This window comes from Equus przewalskii, chromosome 6, assembly GCF_037783145.1.
Source record: "Equus przewalskii isolate Varuska chromosome 6, EquPr2, whole genome shotgun sequence".
Classification (NCBI taxonomy): Eukaryota; Metazoa; Chordata; class Mammalia; order Perissodactyla; family Equidae; genus Equus; species Equus przewalskii.
This window is the reverse complement of record NC_091836.1, coordinates 20,656,157-20,673,566: the sequence shown is the minus strand read 5'-3', so window position 1 is coordinate 20,673,566 and position 17,410 is coordinate 20,656,157. Positions and strand designations below refer to the sequence as shown.

General features: G+C 38.5%; 1 protein-coding gene across 3 annotated transcripts in view; it reads right to left on the bottom strand.

Moving 5' to 3' along the window:
- SIK2 (salt inducible kinase 2) overlaps positions 1 to 10,899 on the bottom strand; it is a 121,191-nt gene extending 110,292 nt beyond the window's left edge. For all 3 annotated transcript variants that reach the window (XR_011540844.1, XM_070623090.1, XM_070623091.1), the window contains exon 1: positions 10,448 to 10,899. Coding sequence is in view for 2 of the 3 variants with exons in the window: in XM_070623090.1 (XP_070479191.1) it covers positions 10,448 to 10,804 (357 nt within the window). In the remaining variant the exon portion in view is untranslated. The remainder of the gene's footprint in view (positions 1 to 10,447) is intronic.
- Positions 10,900 to 17,410: the final 6,511 nt, after the last annotated feature.

The following is a 17,410-nucleotide window of genomic DNA, read 5'->3' as shown; positions in this document are numbered from 1 at the left end:
GCAAACCTAAATATGTTTAAAACAAGCCGTCTCCCCAACTAGGAGCATGAGAGAAGACAGTTGCAGTTACTTTGAATAACTTTGGGTAAAAGCTGCCAGATAAAAAAGATGTGAATATTTTAATTTCCCCAATATTCCTTAGGAAGCTAACATGGAGTTTTACAGACACACATATTTTGAAGGAAATGTCTTTCCCTACGATTTCTAGATACCAGCACCCCCACCCCAACAAAAAGCTTTTATAACAAAATGGTTCACAACCATCTAATAGAAAAAAGAATTGGAGAGAAAGAAATCATGACTGAAAAAATCTCAGCATGATTACTGTCATTTAGAAAAATTTTTACTATATATAATATCTTGAGTACTTATTTAACATATTTAATGTTAAAGAAAAAGTTTAGATACTAAATACAATTAAAGCAAGGTATTACCAAGAGATATCTCCTCTTTGATATTCTTTGGGAACCTTGACCTCAAACAATGAAAAAGTGAAAAATATATAAATTACTTAATTAAATTTCATAATAATAAACTATAAACCTCATTATTTAACTTTTCTCAGCCAAAAAGTCTTAAATGACAAAATATAATTCTCTCCTCCATTTTATCTTTGGACACAGACTGTATGTATACGGACTACAGGCCTCTATATTTATATCTTTACAATTACCCCTTTGTTTGCAAGCCTGCTATAAGAGGATTATGAGAAAGCAAAGAACTAAAGAAAAAGTAAAGCATGTGTCAGCATACTCCTTATAAATAGTTAGGGCAAGTCTAACTGCTGTAACAAGTAGACCCCAAAATGTATCATGATTCAAACACAACAGAAGTTTATTTCTTGCTTATGTTGTGGAACTGGAAGAGAGAAGCTAGCAGGTGGCCTCCTCCATGCAGGCACATGAAGTGCAAGAAGGCTCTATCTTTAACGGGTGGCTTTCACAGTTACCCTGAAGGTGGTCTCCATTCTAGCCAGACAAGAGAAAAAGGCTTGGAGGAGCACTCATGACAGGTTTTTATGGGCCAGGCGTGGAATTGGCACACATTATTTCTGTTCACTCCATTAATTAGAACTCAGTCACATGACCATACCTAAATGGAAGGGAGCCAAGAAACAGTCCAGTTGTAGGACCAGGAAGAAAAGGAAACAGTGGATTTTTGGTGATTAGCTAGGAGTCTCTGCCATCCTCTTCCAGGTAATTTCTTAACAATGGGACTCTTTATCAAGTACTTCCCAGAAATAGAATGATGATGATGATGACTTTCACAACTGCACAGCACTTTTTAATTTAACAAGACACTTTAACGTATTTTATCTTGGTTACTTCTTGACTTGGAGAAGTAAATGAACAAGGAGTACATCCATGAGTTGATGAAATTGAGGCTCAAAAGATGTTACATAATCTACAAAGGTGCCAAAGTGCAAGCGAATTAATGGGAAAAAACCGCAGGCCATCTAACTCCAAGTGCAATCTTCTCACTCTTTCAAAGAGCCTATTATTCACACATTTACTGAGCACCTGTTGTGTGCCCGGAATTATGCCCAGGATGCAAAAATGAACAAGATCTGATTCCTACCCTCAAGGAACTTAATAGACCTGTGAGAACAAAGAGAACACATTTTGGAAAACAAATTTTATCAACAAAAATCTGCACCTTGGGATTTCCTCAATGGTGTATGAAAGTCCCAACTTACAAAAGGGTTGTGTTCCAATTATAACTTAGATTTCTGGGAACCTACTTTCTGCACCCCTTCTCTACTTAGTTCTAAATGTGGTACCAAGGACAAAAACCTGCGCAAAGTCAAGCAAGAGACTCCGTAAATCGAAGGATCCCTTTTCGTTGTTGTTCATCTAAATTATTCAGCTCTTTTTCGTGTGTGTGTGAGGAAGACTGTTGCTGAGTTAACATCTGTGCCAATCTTCCTCTATTTTATGTGGGACACTGCCACAGCATGGCTTGACAAGCAGTGCTAGGTCCACGCCTGGGATCTGAACCTGGGAACCCCGGGTCTCCAAAGCGGAGCACACGAACTTAACCACTACGCCAATGGGCTGGGCCCTCTTTAATTCTTAATTATGCATGCAATAGCTTTAAAAAAATCCTTCAGTGAATTTATATGGAGATAGAAAAATTAATATTCCTTCTCCTAGGGGACAAAAGGAAGGTTTCCTATACAACTGTGAAGGGTGTATTAGATAAACTAGATTACTACCAAACTAAATACCATGTAAAGTAGCAACACTGATTATTCAACCTCAGAACCAGGAAAACATGAATTAAAAAAGACCAATTATTCAACCTCAGAAACAGGAAAATGTGAATTAAGAATAATAAAATACCTAATATAATGTTATATGTCAATTATATCTCAAAAATACCCATTTTGACTTATTATATTTGCAAAGATTAAAAAGTAAACACCCTTGTGAGCTAAGATTCAATGAGATGGTCACTTTTACATACTGCTAGTAGGAATATAAAATAGGTCATAATTTTTCTAGAAGGAAATTTGGTAATCTTTACCAAGAACCTTAAAAATCATCTGTCCAATTTAGCCTAAGAATTCTACTTCTGAGAAATTATTTGAAGGAAATAATCTGAAATGATGATAAAAATTTATGTGTAAACATATTCAAGAATATTATCTTACAATATAAAAAATATAAACAATAATTGGGAAATAATTATATGAGTTATGGTAAGTTTATTTAATGACACGCTATTAAAATAGTTCCTTTTAATAATATGGAAAAATGTTTAGACTAAAATATTAAGTAAGAAATCAGGATATCAGCATAGCCTCAACACAAAGTATGTGTAGAAAAAGATCAGGAAAATCTAGATACAAATATGACAAAAATGTTATCAGTGGGTGAAAAATAGGGATTATTTTATTTTCTTGCTTTATACTTTTAGGTACAGTTTTTCCTCAGTAAGCATGAATTACTTTTCCAATAAGAAAAAAGAAAAATGAAACGGAGTTATATTTACCACATATGCTAACTTCATCTGTGAAATATTAGCCATTTTCATTTTCTTATTTTCTAAATTCTCTACAAAATGGCTATATTATTTTATAAGATTTAAATATTAAGAAAACTATATACACAGAAATGCTTCCAACAACATTAAGCAAAAAAAAAATATACATATATAAAAGTAACAACTATGTAAAATACAAATTTGCAAGGAAGACAAGGGATTAAATTCAAGAGCAGAAATGAAATAGTGTTAAACTGATGGATAAAAGAAATTTTTTCATTTTTCAAAATATAATTTAATGGTAATGTTACCCTTTGATAATTTTAGAAAAAATTATTTCACTTCCCATAAAAGAAATATTAATTTCACGTACTTAAAGAAACCACACATACAATGGTGGCTTTGGGGTGCTTTGTAAGGAAGTCACACAGTAAGACCTATTCTAGCAACAAATCAGAAGAGATTAATGTATGTTTGCCGTCTCGGGTAATACTTGCTTCAGGGCTGCTTACTACTAATACACTAAGTCTACACTGTCCTTCTGAAGTACCAAGTAGCATTATCCTTACCATATGATTAGATATTTGAAATTAAAAATAAATGCACTTTTCAAGTTTATACATCAAAGCATGGGTGGAATCAGAACATACTAGCCTATCATTTGATTGAAAAGTGAATGTGGGCCTGGCCCAGTGGCATAGTGGTTAAGTTTCTGTGTTCTGCTTCAACAGCCTGGGGTTTGCAGGTTCAGATCCCAGGCATGGACATACACACTGCTCATCAAGCCATGCTGTGGCGGTGTCCCACATACAAACTAGTGGAAGACTGGCACAGATCTTAGCTCAGGGCCAATCTTCCATACCAAAAAAAAGAATATGATTGGTCTACATGAAAAGTTTCTGAAACCAGTGAGAGTCAGTAGTAAAACTGACTTGGACACTTCTAGGTACTCTTTAAGAATAATGTCAACATTTTTTCAAATTTAAAACTTGACTTTTAAAACAAAAAATTTATATAATAAAATAAATGCTCATGAAGATTTGATTTGTATTTTATAATGCTGGGAGAGGAAAACAGACAGGAGGAAATGTGAATGTCACTACACTTTGAGATCCATAAAAACTGAATTGAGAATGCTTAAGACTGTAAAAGAAGTGATCAAAAATAATCTCCTACCTTAAAAACTATTTAAACAAATCAAAAAAAAGACAACTCAATTAAAAAGTGGGCCAAAGAACAAAAAAGGAATTCACAAAAATATTTAATCTTATAAGACTGTGTAATCAAAGTAAATCAAAATACAAATTCAAATAAAAATATTATTTTCCCCTATCAAACTGAGAAAAACTTAAAAAATAATATTGCTGGTAAGCATGCATTCTTCTTGATGAAAATTCATAGGTATTCCTTTTCTGGAGGGTAATTTGGCATCTCATGCCATAACATGTGGATGTAAAGGACATACTCCGTGACCCAAGAATTCCAGTGCTATGAGACTACTCTGAGGATGAACAAAGACGTATATACAGGAATACCCTCTGAAACATTATTTTAGAAAGAGAAACAGCAAGAGAGAGAAATAGTCTAAATGTTCAATAATAAGAAATAGATTAAATAAAATATAAAGTCACATGCAAGGGTACTATTTAACCATGCTTTAGGCATTTTTTTTTAAACTTGGGGAAATGTTAATAACACATTAAGTGAAAAAACAGATTATATATATAAATATAAATAAAATATATGTGAATAAATAAGAGGATATGAACCAAATATCAACAGTGGTTATCTCTTGGTCTGGATGGTGGAATTAAGGATGTTTATTTTCTTCTTTGATCTTTTCAACAATATCTAAAATGAACATACATATCTTTTGTAATTGGAGGAAAAACACATAAATACTACGTTTACTCTAAAGAAGAACTTAAAACAAACTTTAGCATCATTTTTCAGTTTAATTCATCCAAGATTCATCTTGTTTAAAGTATTTTTTAATGTTTCTTAAAATGGAGAGTTTCTGATGAAATTCCCAAATGTCATTGTCTTTGATTCTTCTAATAATCTCAAACTGGATTATGGGCTGTTTCTCTCTGAAGAGCAGGAAAGCATTCTCCACCAATGTTCTGCATAAAGAAACTTTTACAGAAATAACTTATTTCAAAACTATGAACGTGGAAGGTAGAAGAGGTACTAGGCACACTGAAGAAGAAAGATATCTTAATGAATTTCTGGAATCCATCTGGCTTCAAGGAAATGAATCTGCCATCAGCAGTGGGCCATAAATCAAATATCATCCTGTGAATCCAAGAATCAAGGCCAGTTTCAGTTATTTCCAAATAAATGTTTTCTTAATTGCCTGACACTGAGATAGAATTTCCCAGTGGAATGAAGACGAGAACACATTAAACTCTGTTAAAGTTAAAAATTTCTAGAGAATATAAAAATTTACACAACTTTTATTTTGCACGTTTGTCTCCCTCACCCTCCTCCGAAAAGAACAGATCATTTTGAACAATATTTAGAAAAAATAATTTGCCAAATATTACTTGTCTTGGGTGCCAAGAAACTAGAGAACAATTTCTAATAATGCATATATAGTCCATGACAAATACAATTTTTATTTCAACACACAATTAAAGATCATACAGAGGCCTAGATACAAATATTAGTGATTGAGTTATTTGGTAACAAGTCCTGTTGCACATAGTACAGCTGCTTCTTGCAATCTGGAATATTTCACAGCACAAGATTAACAACATGACAACTGAGAAGAGTCTTAAAATTTTAAAGCAAAATATAAAGTTTAAACGTACTAAAAAAGTTAAGTTCTCTTCTTCAAGAAACACTATAGTAATCAGGGTGTAATATGCCCCTTCTGTTGTTTCTACTCTTGCTCTAAAAATGCAATTTTGATACCTTATTTGGAAAGCTTTAAAAACACATTTTAAGGTAATAGTTAGTTTAAGAATTATGCCTAAATATAAAAGTCCCAAACTGCACACAGAAAGCTTTTCAGTGAAGAAAAGCAATTTTCAGAGTGTCCTTGCTATCAGTTTTAGGAATGTAAATGCCCAACATCTACATGCTATTTTAATAAGGTAATTTTCAGAAACTCTGTGAAATATCTTTAAGATTTCATGGACCACACATTAATATGCTCTTTAGCTAAGCAATATAAAAGGTATGGTATTGAGGAAAACTCAACTATCTGTCACAGAAAAGGTCTGAAAATAACTAAGGATGGTTATCCCTGGTTGGAGACATTATGGGTAGTTCTTTTCATTTATTTATACTTTTTAATTTTCAATAATAAACAAGAGAGATTCGGTAAAAATACATAATTCTTTAATATAAAAATAATACCTTCTTAGTTGGTAATTTCCCTTCTAGGAATTTCCCCCCAATCCCTCCTCCCCCCAAAATTAAAAGCGAAGACACAAGAGTTACATACACAAAAATCATTCACTGCAATTTATTTACTATAAGTGAAAACTGGAAATTATCCTTTTCAATAGCTAGGAAATCATTAAGTAAAACAGGATTCATCTACAAGGCAGAACACTACGCAGCTATTAAAAATGTCTTATAAAGTTATATATATAATAAGCAAAATGCTTAGGCAATAACGGTAAGTGGGAAAAAAGGATACAATTTATGTAAGTGTACATAAGATGTAATCTCAACTATGGGAAAAAAATGCATATAAAAAAAGACTAGAGGGGAGGTCAGCCCCGTGGCCGTGTGGTTAAGTTCATGCGTCCGGCTTTGGTGGCCCACCCAGGATTTTGCTGGTTCTGATCCTGGGCGTGGACATGGCATCACTCTTCAGGCCATGCTGAGGTGGCGTCCCACATGCTACAACCAGAAGGACCCACAACCAAGAATATACAACTATGTACTGGGGGGATTTGGGGAGAAAAAGCAGGAAAAAAAAAAAAAGGGAAGATTGGCAACAGTTGTTAGCTCAGGTGCCAATCTTTAAAAAATAAAAAAAAGTTTAAAAAAATACTGGAGGGAAATAATGCCATAATGTTAAGAATGATTTATTCCCATTGGTGGAGGAATTACACAGGTACTTTTTTGTGCACTATACTCTTTATATTTTCTACAGTAAGACTATATTTCTTTAACAGTCAGAAAACAAAAAACAGTTTAAGGGCACAAGTGACTTTTCTGGAATTTTATTTAACAGACAAAAAGCAATGAAAACCAGCCATACAATTAGTTAGAAGGAAAAAGTTCCTTGCTAGTACAGTATTAACAAAACACTACTCAAGGACATTCATAGCATAGCAAACTAGCAACCACTATTGCCTAAAATAGTTCAACAGTCTCAATGCTATTATTCTTTCCTCATTATGTTAATTTTATAAAATTAGATACTCTAATTCATAAACCACAAACCAGTACTACGAAGTTTTTATGAAGTATTACATTAGGAAGCTGGATTCTGCCACCACCTGCCTTCCCTTTTGTGTGCAAAATTTACATAGAGATCTAACATGAGAACACCGCTTCATATGATGATGTAATTATATTTCTCAAACAATGTTAAGCTATTTGATAGATTAGACCAAAATGAAGATCTCTTTTGTCTACTGTTTCTTTCCCCCTAAAGGGAAAACAGTCTTGGATCTCCCAAGCTCTGTAGAAAATCTATCATTTTTGAGTGTTATAAAACAAGAGACGGAGAAAAGCCAATTAAAAATAAAAGGCTCCAATTGTTCATCACACAGATGTTTAAACTAAGCCCCCAAATTTCCTTCAGGTTCAAACTTGGGAAAAAAAGACTTCCAACTTTTAAAACACACAAACTTACACTGATGTTAAAGCATACCATATTGAAGAAACTTTGATAAGCAGTAAATATAATCATATTTTGCTGATATTGTTTTTTCTAGCATATTAATTGTTCTGACTGTAATTAGTAGTGTAGGATGTTCAGTAATGAGAATCTAAAATAACGTTAAATAAAACAAAGTTTCCACTAGCCACATGATTTATGGTATTTGAGGCAGTTGCTGTATTCATCAAAGACACAAATATTTATCCAGTGAATGAAGGAAGAAAAAAATACTGCTTAAAAAAACCCCTCACTAACAACAAATAGTATACTTTAAGAAACAACTGTATCTGTGCCAGTAGCTAAGCAATTCTTAATGCAAATTACCATAAAAGAGCACAGAGCAACTTTATAAAACTTGAGATCTACAAGAACTACTTTCTTCACTAATTACCTTGCTATTTCCCTCACTCCTCTCAATTTTAATATCTCCAATCAAATTACCACACCCACCTACCCATCTTAAATTCACACTATTTCTCTCTATATGTTAAGGATGCCTTTGTTAGAAAAGCACAAGGGAGATGGGTTCTGTGGACTCGAAATTTCAGCTTTTAACTTAAATAATTTTACACACATATACTACACACACAATTCAGGATCCGAGTGCTCCTTCATGATCTGACTTGTGCCTTCAGTTACAAACGCATTGATCTCACTCTATCTGATAGCCAAACCATGACACTGCTCCACAGCGCCCCCTAGCTCTACCAGTGGTATCAGTTTAAAAGGGATATCGTTTGAACTGTCAACCTCAAGAGAAAGTCAGTCATATCAGCTCCAATTAAGCAGTTTTTAAATAGATACAATATTACCTAAATTTGACCTAATAAATAAAAGCTGACAATTAAATCTTGTAACTAATACTGATAAGAACTGATGAGAAAAACAAAACGAACTGATGGGTTTGGAATTCAACCACATAACAATACAGTTCAAAAGTTCTGTAGAAGCTCTGTAATGCGTAAGCTGTTTGATTTTTAGACAGTCATTAAGCAAAGACTCATATAAAATACACATTGAAAATACCTTCTTTTCATGTAATTTAAGGGGAAATGGCATGGCATTAGGCCATGGTTCTTTAGAGGAATGCAACCAATTTCTTTCTTCATCTTTAAAAATGCTGGGATCAGACTGAGTAATCTCACTATAGTCACATTATTTATCATTACAAACTTAATCTAAGTTGCTAACACTGGTAAATTTGTGAGAGGAAAACTTATGACCTTGGTCCTGATGCTAAAAAATAAGTTAGATTTGAGCTGAATGAGTATCAGTAGGGGAGGGCAAAAAGTGAAGATGACACAATGACATATACCCCTTCTTTTGGAAACGGACTCTTTCACATTAAGCAAAACTTCTAAGAACAAAAGCTACAAAAATCACTCAAGTTTTCAAATGCCCTTCGCCTTACACGGCCATTCTGGAAAAAAAAATGTCCTACATTATTCCATATTCAAACTCTGGTACATTCACACTAATAAGGGCAAAAACTGAAAAGGATGTAAACTGAAGGCAAAAAAACTGAGAAAGGATGAAACTCCAGACCAACTACCATAAAGCAGAGTACAGTACGTCAAAAACACAAGGTTTTATTCTAAAGAATGGTTTTGTTTCTACCGTTTTTCTAAAGTATTTAATTTGCACGTCTTAAAATAGAGACCCTGAGGAGAGCAGCTTGAGGCAGTGGAAGGAAGGGGGGCGGGTTAGGTAAGAACAGAGACTTGTGAGAAAATATGTGCGGTGCATTAGAATGTGCAATGGATGGGGGGATGCTGGATTCACCGTCAGAAGGCAGTTGAAGGCTTTATGAGTAGAGAGGCACAATCTGATGTGGCTTAAGGAAGGCGTATTCACAGCCAGAATGTACACCTGGTAAAGGGACGACCCAGGATAAGAAAGACTAACCCATCAACCGTGCAAATGCAGAGATGACCATTTTAACCAGTTCCATTGTCTGGAGTATTAGATGGAAATGCCTCAGGCACGAGACCAAGCTAGCCTGACACCAAATCCCAGACACTGTCGGGCAAAAGGAGGGAGACAACATGGACAGTGACCGTCCGGCATTCCCGGCCTCGGGGGCCCCTTCTTGGCGGGACCGGGGACGGGAGCGAGGGGAGCCAGGGTCCCGGGGGCCGTGCGATGCCCCGTCCGGGGAGCCCGAGAGCCGGCGGTCCCCTCCTCGGGGCTGGCGACGGCTCTCCTCGAGCAGCCCAGGAGCACGGAGACTTCCCCTCCCACCCCACCCCCAGCCGAAAGCAGGGAAGACGCGGAACTTGGGCTCCGGAGCGGAGGCCACAGACCAGGTCACGGCCCGGGTGAGAGGCTCCGGGCGAAATTCCGTGCGGCCACCGGGGGTGGCGTAGGGAAGGCAAAGCCCCGGCTGCCCGGGTTTCCAATCAGACGACACTCGGTCCGAGCGACCCGGCCCCGACCCCTCCGGCGCTGGCCGACCCCCTGCACCTCCTGGGTCCCCACAGTCCCGGGCCCTCTCGCCTCAGCTGGTGACCCGGCCTCTCGCATCTCCCCAGGCCCCCGCTGCAGCCGCCCCTCTCGGTAAACAGCTCCTCTCCCGAACCCTCGCCTCGGACGCTCCCGCCGAGCCCCGGGCCGCACCTCCGTCTTGGTGATCCGGTGCCGCCCCAGCTTCACCACGGCGAAGTTGCCCTTGCCCAGCGTGCCCTCGATGTCGTAGAACCCCACCCGGACCGGCCCGCGCTGCAAGTGCCTCGGGCCATCCGCCATGACCATGCTGGGCCCCGCTGCTAGACACGGCGGACTGGAGCGCGGGCTGGCGGGCTGGCGGGCTGGCGGCGCGGCTGGGCTCGGGCGACGGCCGCTCGGCTCGCTCCTCCGCTCGGTCCCTCCTGCTCCGCAGGGCCCAGCCAGGCGCGCGCCGCTGCTGACGTGCGTCGACGTCAGGGGGCCGGGACAGGGGGGCGGGGGCGGGACCGGGCCTCGATTGGTCACCATGGCGACCGGAGCACCGCAGACGTCGGCGGCGGGAGGGAGGGAAGACGGGCGGGGCCTGGACGGCGCGTTCCTTCCGGGCTCCCGCGCCTTCAGCTCTCCCCGCCGCCTCGCCGCTGCCGGGGGCGGGGTCGCCTCCCGGCCCGCCCAGTTCCCCGGCCACCCAGCCGAAGGGCAAGAGCGAGCCCTGGTGGGCGGAGCGGGGGCGTGCAGCGACCTGGACCCGGCTTGCAGTCCCCCTCGCCCGCCCCGGCATTCTCCGCCCACCCGCGGACCTTCCCGCCAAAACCTCTCACCTCTGACTACAGCGCGTCCTAAATTTGGCACGGGCAAAGAACTGGCTGAGCAATGCGTTGCTCACAGGCTCCTTTCTTTGTATTTTTTTCTCGTCTGTTTCTATATAAATCTCTCCACATTTTGATGTCTCTGAGAAGTCATTCTGACAGCAGCAGGGTCGCTTATAGAATCACAGAATATCAGCGCTGAAGAGACCCTAGAGATCACCTTACCTGGGGATTTGGAGCCTCGAATGGCCTTCGGAGCTTCGAATCCCCTAAAATGTACGCGAATTTTTGCTTGAGCTTGTCTCTGGGGAGATGAGACTGTAGCTTTTATCAGATTCCCAAACGCGCTGACGACCCAGAAGAGGTTAAGAAATAGTTATCTGATGCAATTTCTTTTCAGATGAAGAATCAAGCCCCAGTGAGGGAATTACCTAGGTCACGCAGGTAATGGTAGAGTTAGGATTGCAAATCACCACACCAGTCTTCCACATGGTGATTCAAGGAAACAAGTAAAGCGTTATTTTAATATTTTGAAGTATATTACGTGGCTCCAGATCTGGATTTCTAAATGCCAGTCTCCACTAAAAGGAACCAGAACCTTTGGTGAAATGGCTGATTCCAGGGCAGAGAGAGGGAAACTATAAAATACCCTTAAAAGATCTTGTGCTAGAAAGCAAGATTTTCAAAGAATGATGAGGACATGTCAAAAGGAAACAGGAGCCTCGACGTACCAAATCTGGGACAATTTTAGCATCATGAATGAATAATGATAGAAATGGATTACAACACAATGAGTTTTAAAAAGAAACCGTGAGTGCATACTTATTCTTAAAATATTAAATAAATAAAGGGGAGAGAAATGACAATTCTTGTTGACAGTGGAATGGCAACTAATGTACATAGAAGAAACGATGAAATTAGGAAATCACCATTTTGCAACCACTATAGTAATAATTGTAATAATATAGTAATATAGTATATTTGTAATAATTGATTCAGATAGAATTCTCAAAGATGCTAAAATCATTGAGTGAAAGTTTGCTGGGTAACAGGATATTTACACAGTCTCAAAGTATTTTCAGATTTCTTATTCATTACAAAGGGATAAAAACCATACCTTTACAGTGGAGAAATCTGAGAGACACCACCGTAACCAAATGATCAAAGTTAATGTCACCAATTATGGGATAAAATGACATGATGTACCTCTTGATGTGAGGTACTGAGAGGAAATACAGTTTCTCTTTTGCAATATCCCTGTCAAGAATACATACTTTGAATCTAATCACAAATAAACAATCAGAAAAATGCAAATTGAGAAATTCTACCCCACCACTGGCCTGTCCTCTTAAAAAATGTCAATGTCATGAAAGACAAAGAAAGGCTGAGGAACCATTCTAGATTTAAGGGATAAAGAGATATGTCTCTACAGGCAACATGTGATCCTGGATTGAGAGAAAAGTGCTATAAAGGAATATTTTCAGGACAATTGTTGAAATTTGAATATGGATTGCACATTAGATGATAGTATTATTTAAATGTTAAGCTTCTTGGATTTTATAGTTGTGTTGTGGTTATGAAAAAGAGTACTGTTATTGAAAGATACACACTGAAGTATTTAGAGATTACAGTTTTTGTTACGTGCAACTTACTCTCAAATGGTTTAACAAAGATAGATAAGGCAAATATGGCAAAACGTTAAATTGATAAATCTGGATAAAGGGTATACGGTAGTTCATTGTACTTGCAAATTTTCTGTTGTTTTAATTTTGTTTTTGGATGGGGAAGATTTGCCCTGAGCTAACATCTGTTGCCAATCTTCCTCTTTTTTTTCTTGAGGAAGATTAGCCTTGAGCTAACATCTGTGCCAATCATCCTCTATTTTGTAGGTGGGATGCCTCCACAGCATGGCTGATGAGTGGAGTAAGTCTGTGCCAAGGATTCCAACCTGTGAAGCTGGGCTGCCAAAGCAAAGCACATGGAACTTTAACCACTTGGTCACTGGCCTGGCCCCTCATTTTAATTTTTTAAATGAAAATTAGTATATATGTGTGTATATATACATTTTATTCTATTAATTTAATTTAATTGTTTTGTTTTGTTTTATATTCTTTGCATAAGATCGACTGGCTCTTGGGCCCTCCACCTGCTCACTGTGCTTCTGCCCTTCACTCTCCCAAGAAATACTTTATTCTACTGTGAGTTATGTTGTTTGCAAAATTGAGGAGGGAAGTGGGGGGAGGCTATAAGACTGATAGGATTTCTGGATTGATGTGGGTGGTATGTGAGGGTTCATATAACTAGACCAGGAGCTCCCATATGTACCCCAATTCAAAAATAGTTCTCATATACATTTTGCCAGTTAGGTTAATGTGTTTTAATTGCTCTGGGAATGGGTTCCTTTGGAAATCTAATGAAAAGCTACTTACTCAAGACCCAGAAAATGCACATAAAGATCCACTAGAGCTAACAACCTCCTCCTTTACAGTATGACTTTTGAGCAAAAATTGACTCATTTCTATGTGATTATTTTAATCAGATAACCAGGCCAACTCCCTTCTTGCACAATCCGGGACTAAGACTTGATTTGGAGCAGGAAAGAAGAGAAAGGGATGGCGGGGAGTACCAAAAGATTTTTGGCAAACCAGAGTTCAGTGTGAGGGTGCTGAGTGTCTAGAGGTTAGAGAGAGGCCAGAGATGGAGGAGCCCTGGGAGGGGCTGTGCTGAAAGTAAACCTTGCCCACTTGGAAATACAATGGGTGTGTCACTGAAAATTACTTGTAGGTTGTAAAGGTAACCCTGAAGAAGACATGTGGGCTAGGTTAGAATATTGCAACCTTGGAAAATATGCTTCAGCTCTGCTTCCTTGGTCCGAAAGACCTACTTCTCCCTCTCCAATTTCAACCCAGTGTGTCTCTTATGTGCTTTTGCTTCAATTAAATGACCTATATACATTTTAGCAATTATTAATATTATCCAACTCTTGCTTTCCTTTCCTCTTTCTCTCTCCCTAGACACACACACACACCACCGCCACCACTGCCACCACCACCACCAGCACCTCTCCCCTCAGGAAAAAGAATAAAAGATGAGAGAAAGGGAAGAGAAGAGAGGCTTCATATAATTCCCATCTTTTTCATCTCCAGTTTTATAAACAGTGAGATAGAGTACTCTAGTCACCAGATTTCCTATTTGTTTGACCTTTAGAATGCAACATTTCCAGCTAATGCTGTGAGTCCACAATATTTGCCATTGAGTTGATTAAAAAATGTTAAGATAACATGTTAAAAGGCAAAAGAGTGTACACATAGAAAGAATTAAGAAAGATGGTGAGAGACTGAGATATGAATTAATTCTATAACATACTTAGAACAAAATGGACTTAGAATGAAAATGTGGAATGAAGAGAGGAGTTAGCAAAGAGGTACTGGAACAGTGATTTGAACTGTGAGGGAAGAAAACTTCGTGGCTCACAATGCTGTACATATTTTGCTGAAGCAGACAGTCTGTGGACTTGAAAAACAATGTATGTACCATATGTTTCCTTGATTGTGATCAACGTCTATATTTTTACTGTTTTATCATTTCAGGACTGAGTAGAAGTCAAGACACCAGTAGGCACAGACCTAAATTTAGATTTAGTTCAAGTCAAAAACTGGTGAAATCTTTATTAAATGACTTTGCTTAGAAAAAATAAGATTACAAAGCTAGAACGAATACTTTGCTTTTTATATTACAAAAGGCAGAAAGTACATGAGAAGATCCAAATCATTGACCTGTACCAACTACAAGTACTTCTTATTATTATAAAATAGAGCTATTCCTGAAATATGCATCAATTCTGTCAGGTTAATGAACATGTGGGTGCCACTATGTTTAAGGTACTATTATGGAAATAAACTACAGGATTGACGTTATTTAAAGAAAACTTTCTTTGGTTCCTTTAAAGGATGGGTAACCATGCTCTGGTTTTAATTTTTTAAGCTAGTTTTAGCTGTGATAATCTTCTCTAAATGAAAAAGTTGTGATTCTGTCTAAACTTTGAAAATAATTTCAAAATTTTGTGTCTCCTCCCCGATTTTCTTAGGATCTTAAATTTGAAAGGCATCTTAGAGAGCATCATGTGAGTCCATCTTCCCATCTGATACAGAAATCTCTAGACACTTGACAGATGGCATCAAGCCTTTGTTTATTGCTTCATGCTTCATTATATGTCTCGTGTGTAATCTATGTGAGACAGTTCATATCAGCAGAAAATACGTCCTCATGTTGGCCTCATAGCTGCTTCTTTCTGACTTTTGTCCATAGTTTTAGTTCTTTTCCCTGGTGCAAGACATTACAAACAAACAGACACACACCTACTGTCATATTCTCTCTTCAGTTCTCCAGGCCAAACATTCCCAAATTCACTGTCTAGCTGACTATGTTTCTAGCCTTCTACCATTTCTTCTTGTGCTTCTTGGGACTCTGTTTTGTCAATGTCTTTCTTAAAATATTGTTCCCCAAACTTAACATAGTAACCCAGGTATGGTCAAAGCAGTGTAGAATACTGGCCATTGACCAGTCTGTCCTTTGACCCAGACACTCTGCTCATACTGATCCACTCAAAGATGGTGCTAGTTTTCTTTTTAGCAGCCAAAGCCCACAGTTAAGATTAAGGCCAACTAAATCTTCTGGGTCTTTCAAAATAACAATTACCGTTACCATTTTCTTGGGCGTTTGATTTTTTAAAAATATAAATGGAAATTCTGATAGTTAAAATGTATCTTGTTGGTGGTGTTCATTGTTCCAGATAGTAGAATCATTTTGATTCTTCACTCTGCCATCTATCATATTACCTAATCTTAGTCTTCAGATCCATCTGCATATTCCACCAGTACGCCTTCTCTTGTTTTATTGCAGTCATTATTCTTTGTATCACCACTCCTAGTACGAGTGTGTGGCTCGTAGTAGGTTCATGACTCGATTGGTAAACTGGTCAATACGGCAAAGCTTGGGCCAGAGTTTTAGAGCTTGTCACTAGACAGCTTCCAGTTTGACTTCCAACAATTTATTGGTCGACATTCATTTGATTTGGCTTTTCATATAACTGTGAGTTCCAGGAAGATTCTACGTTTATGCTACTGGGATAACATTATAAAGAGGGTCCTCAACATTCTAATACCAAAGTTTCAATGTACTATAAGCTACTCAGCTCTCAGTTACTTTCCCTTTAATTCATTCCTTTTTATTATTGGAGTATTGTACTAATCTTCCCTAACCTCATTAGGTCGTGAACTTCTTCGAGGGTAAGGGTCATATCTTAGTTGTTTTTGAAATTCCTAAACTTTTTAGCAGAATTCAACAAATGTAGTTTAGTTTGACATTTATTGCATCCATGTGCTAGGCACCACGGTAGACACTGGGGATGCAAACATGAGTAAGACACAGTGCCTGCCCTTGAGAATTTTATGGTTTAGAGCAGGAGCTCTAAAATCTGACTGCTTAGGTGTGAATTGTGGCTTTACTACTTACTAGCTGGTGACCTTGGGAAAGTTGCTTAGCGTTTCTCTGCCTCAGTTTCTTATCTGTTAAGTAGTGTTAATAATAGCACCTACCTCAGAGGATTATTTGAGGAGGGTAGACATATAAACAAATACTTATAATTTAAAGTGGTGAGAGCTCAGAGGAGAGGCAATGAGCTCAATGTAAGGGTTTGCAGGAGAGGCTTCCAAAGGTGAAATTCGAACAGAGTTGTAAAGGCTTAGTAAAAGTTAACCAGGTGAAAAAAGATTGGATGAGCATTTGAAAAAGAAACAGCATGAGCAGTGGTTCTGAAGGTATGAAGAGGTGTGATGTTCTCAGGTAACTACCATCAGTTGTGAATGTCGAGACACAGTGATGAGAATGTCCACAGGTGAGACAGAAAGATACATGAGACCAGGCCATGAGCAGCTCCTTCTTGCCCTTCCAGCCGGACTGCTGCTCCTAAACCCCTTCAAAGAGAAATTCTAAAGTCGCAACTGGGTAGGAAGCTGCTGTAGCAATGGATTTCAGCTGTAGCAATGATAAGACGTGAGGAATGGGAGAGAGAGAAATGTCAAAGATTGTTACCAGGTTTTGTTTTTTGTTTCTTTGCTTGAGGAAAATTAGCCCTGATCTTACATCTGTGCCAATCTTCCTCTGTTTTTTTTTGTATGTGGGACACCTCCACAGTGTGGTTAGTGAGTGGAGTAGGTTCGCACCCGGGATCCAAACCCACAAACTAGGGCTGCCAAAGGGGAGCATGGAGAACTTTAACTCGGCCATGGGGCTGGGCCCTGTTACCAGATTTTTGATAGGTGTA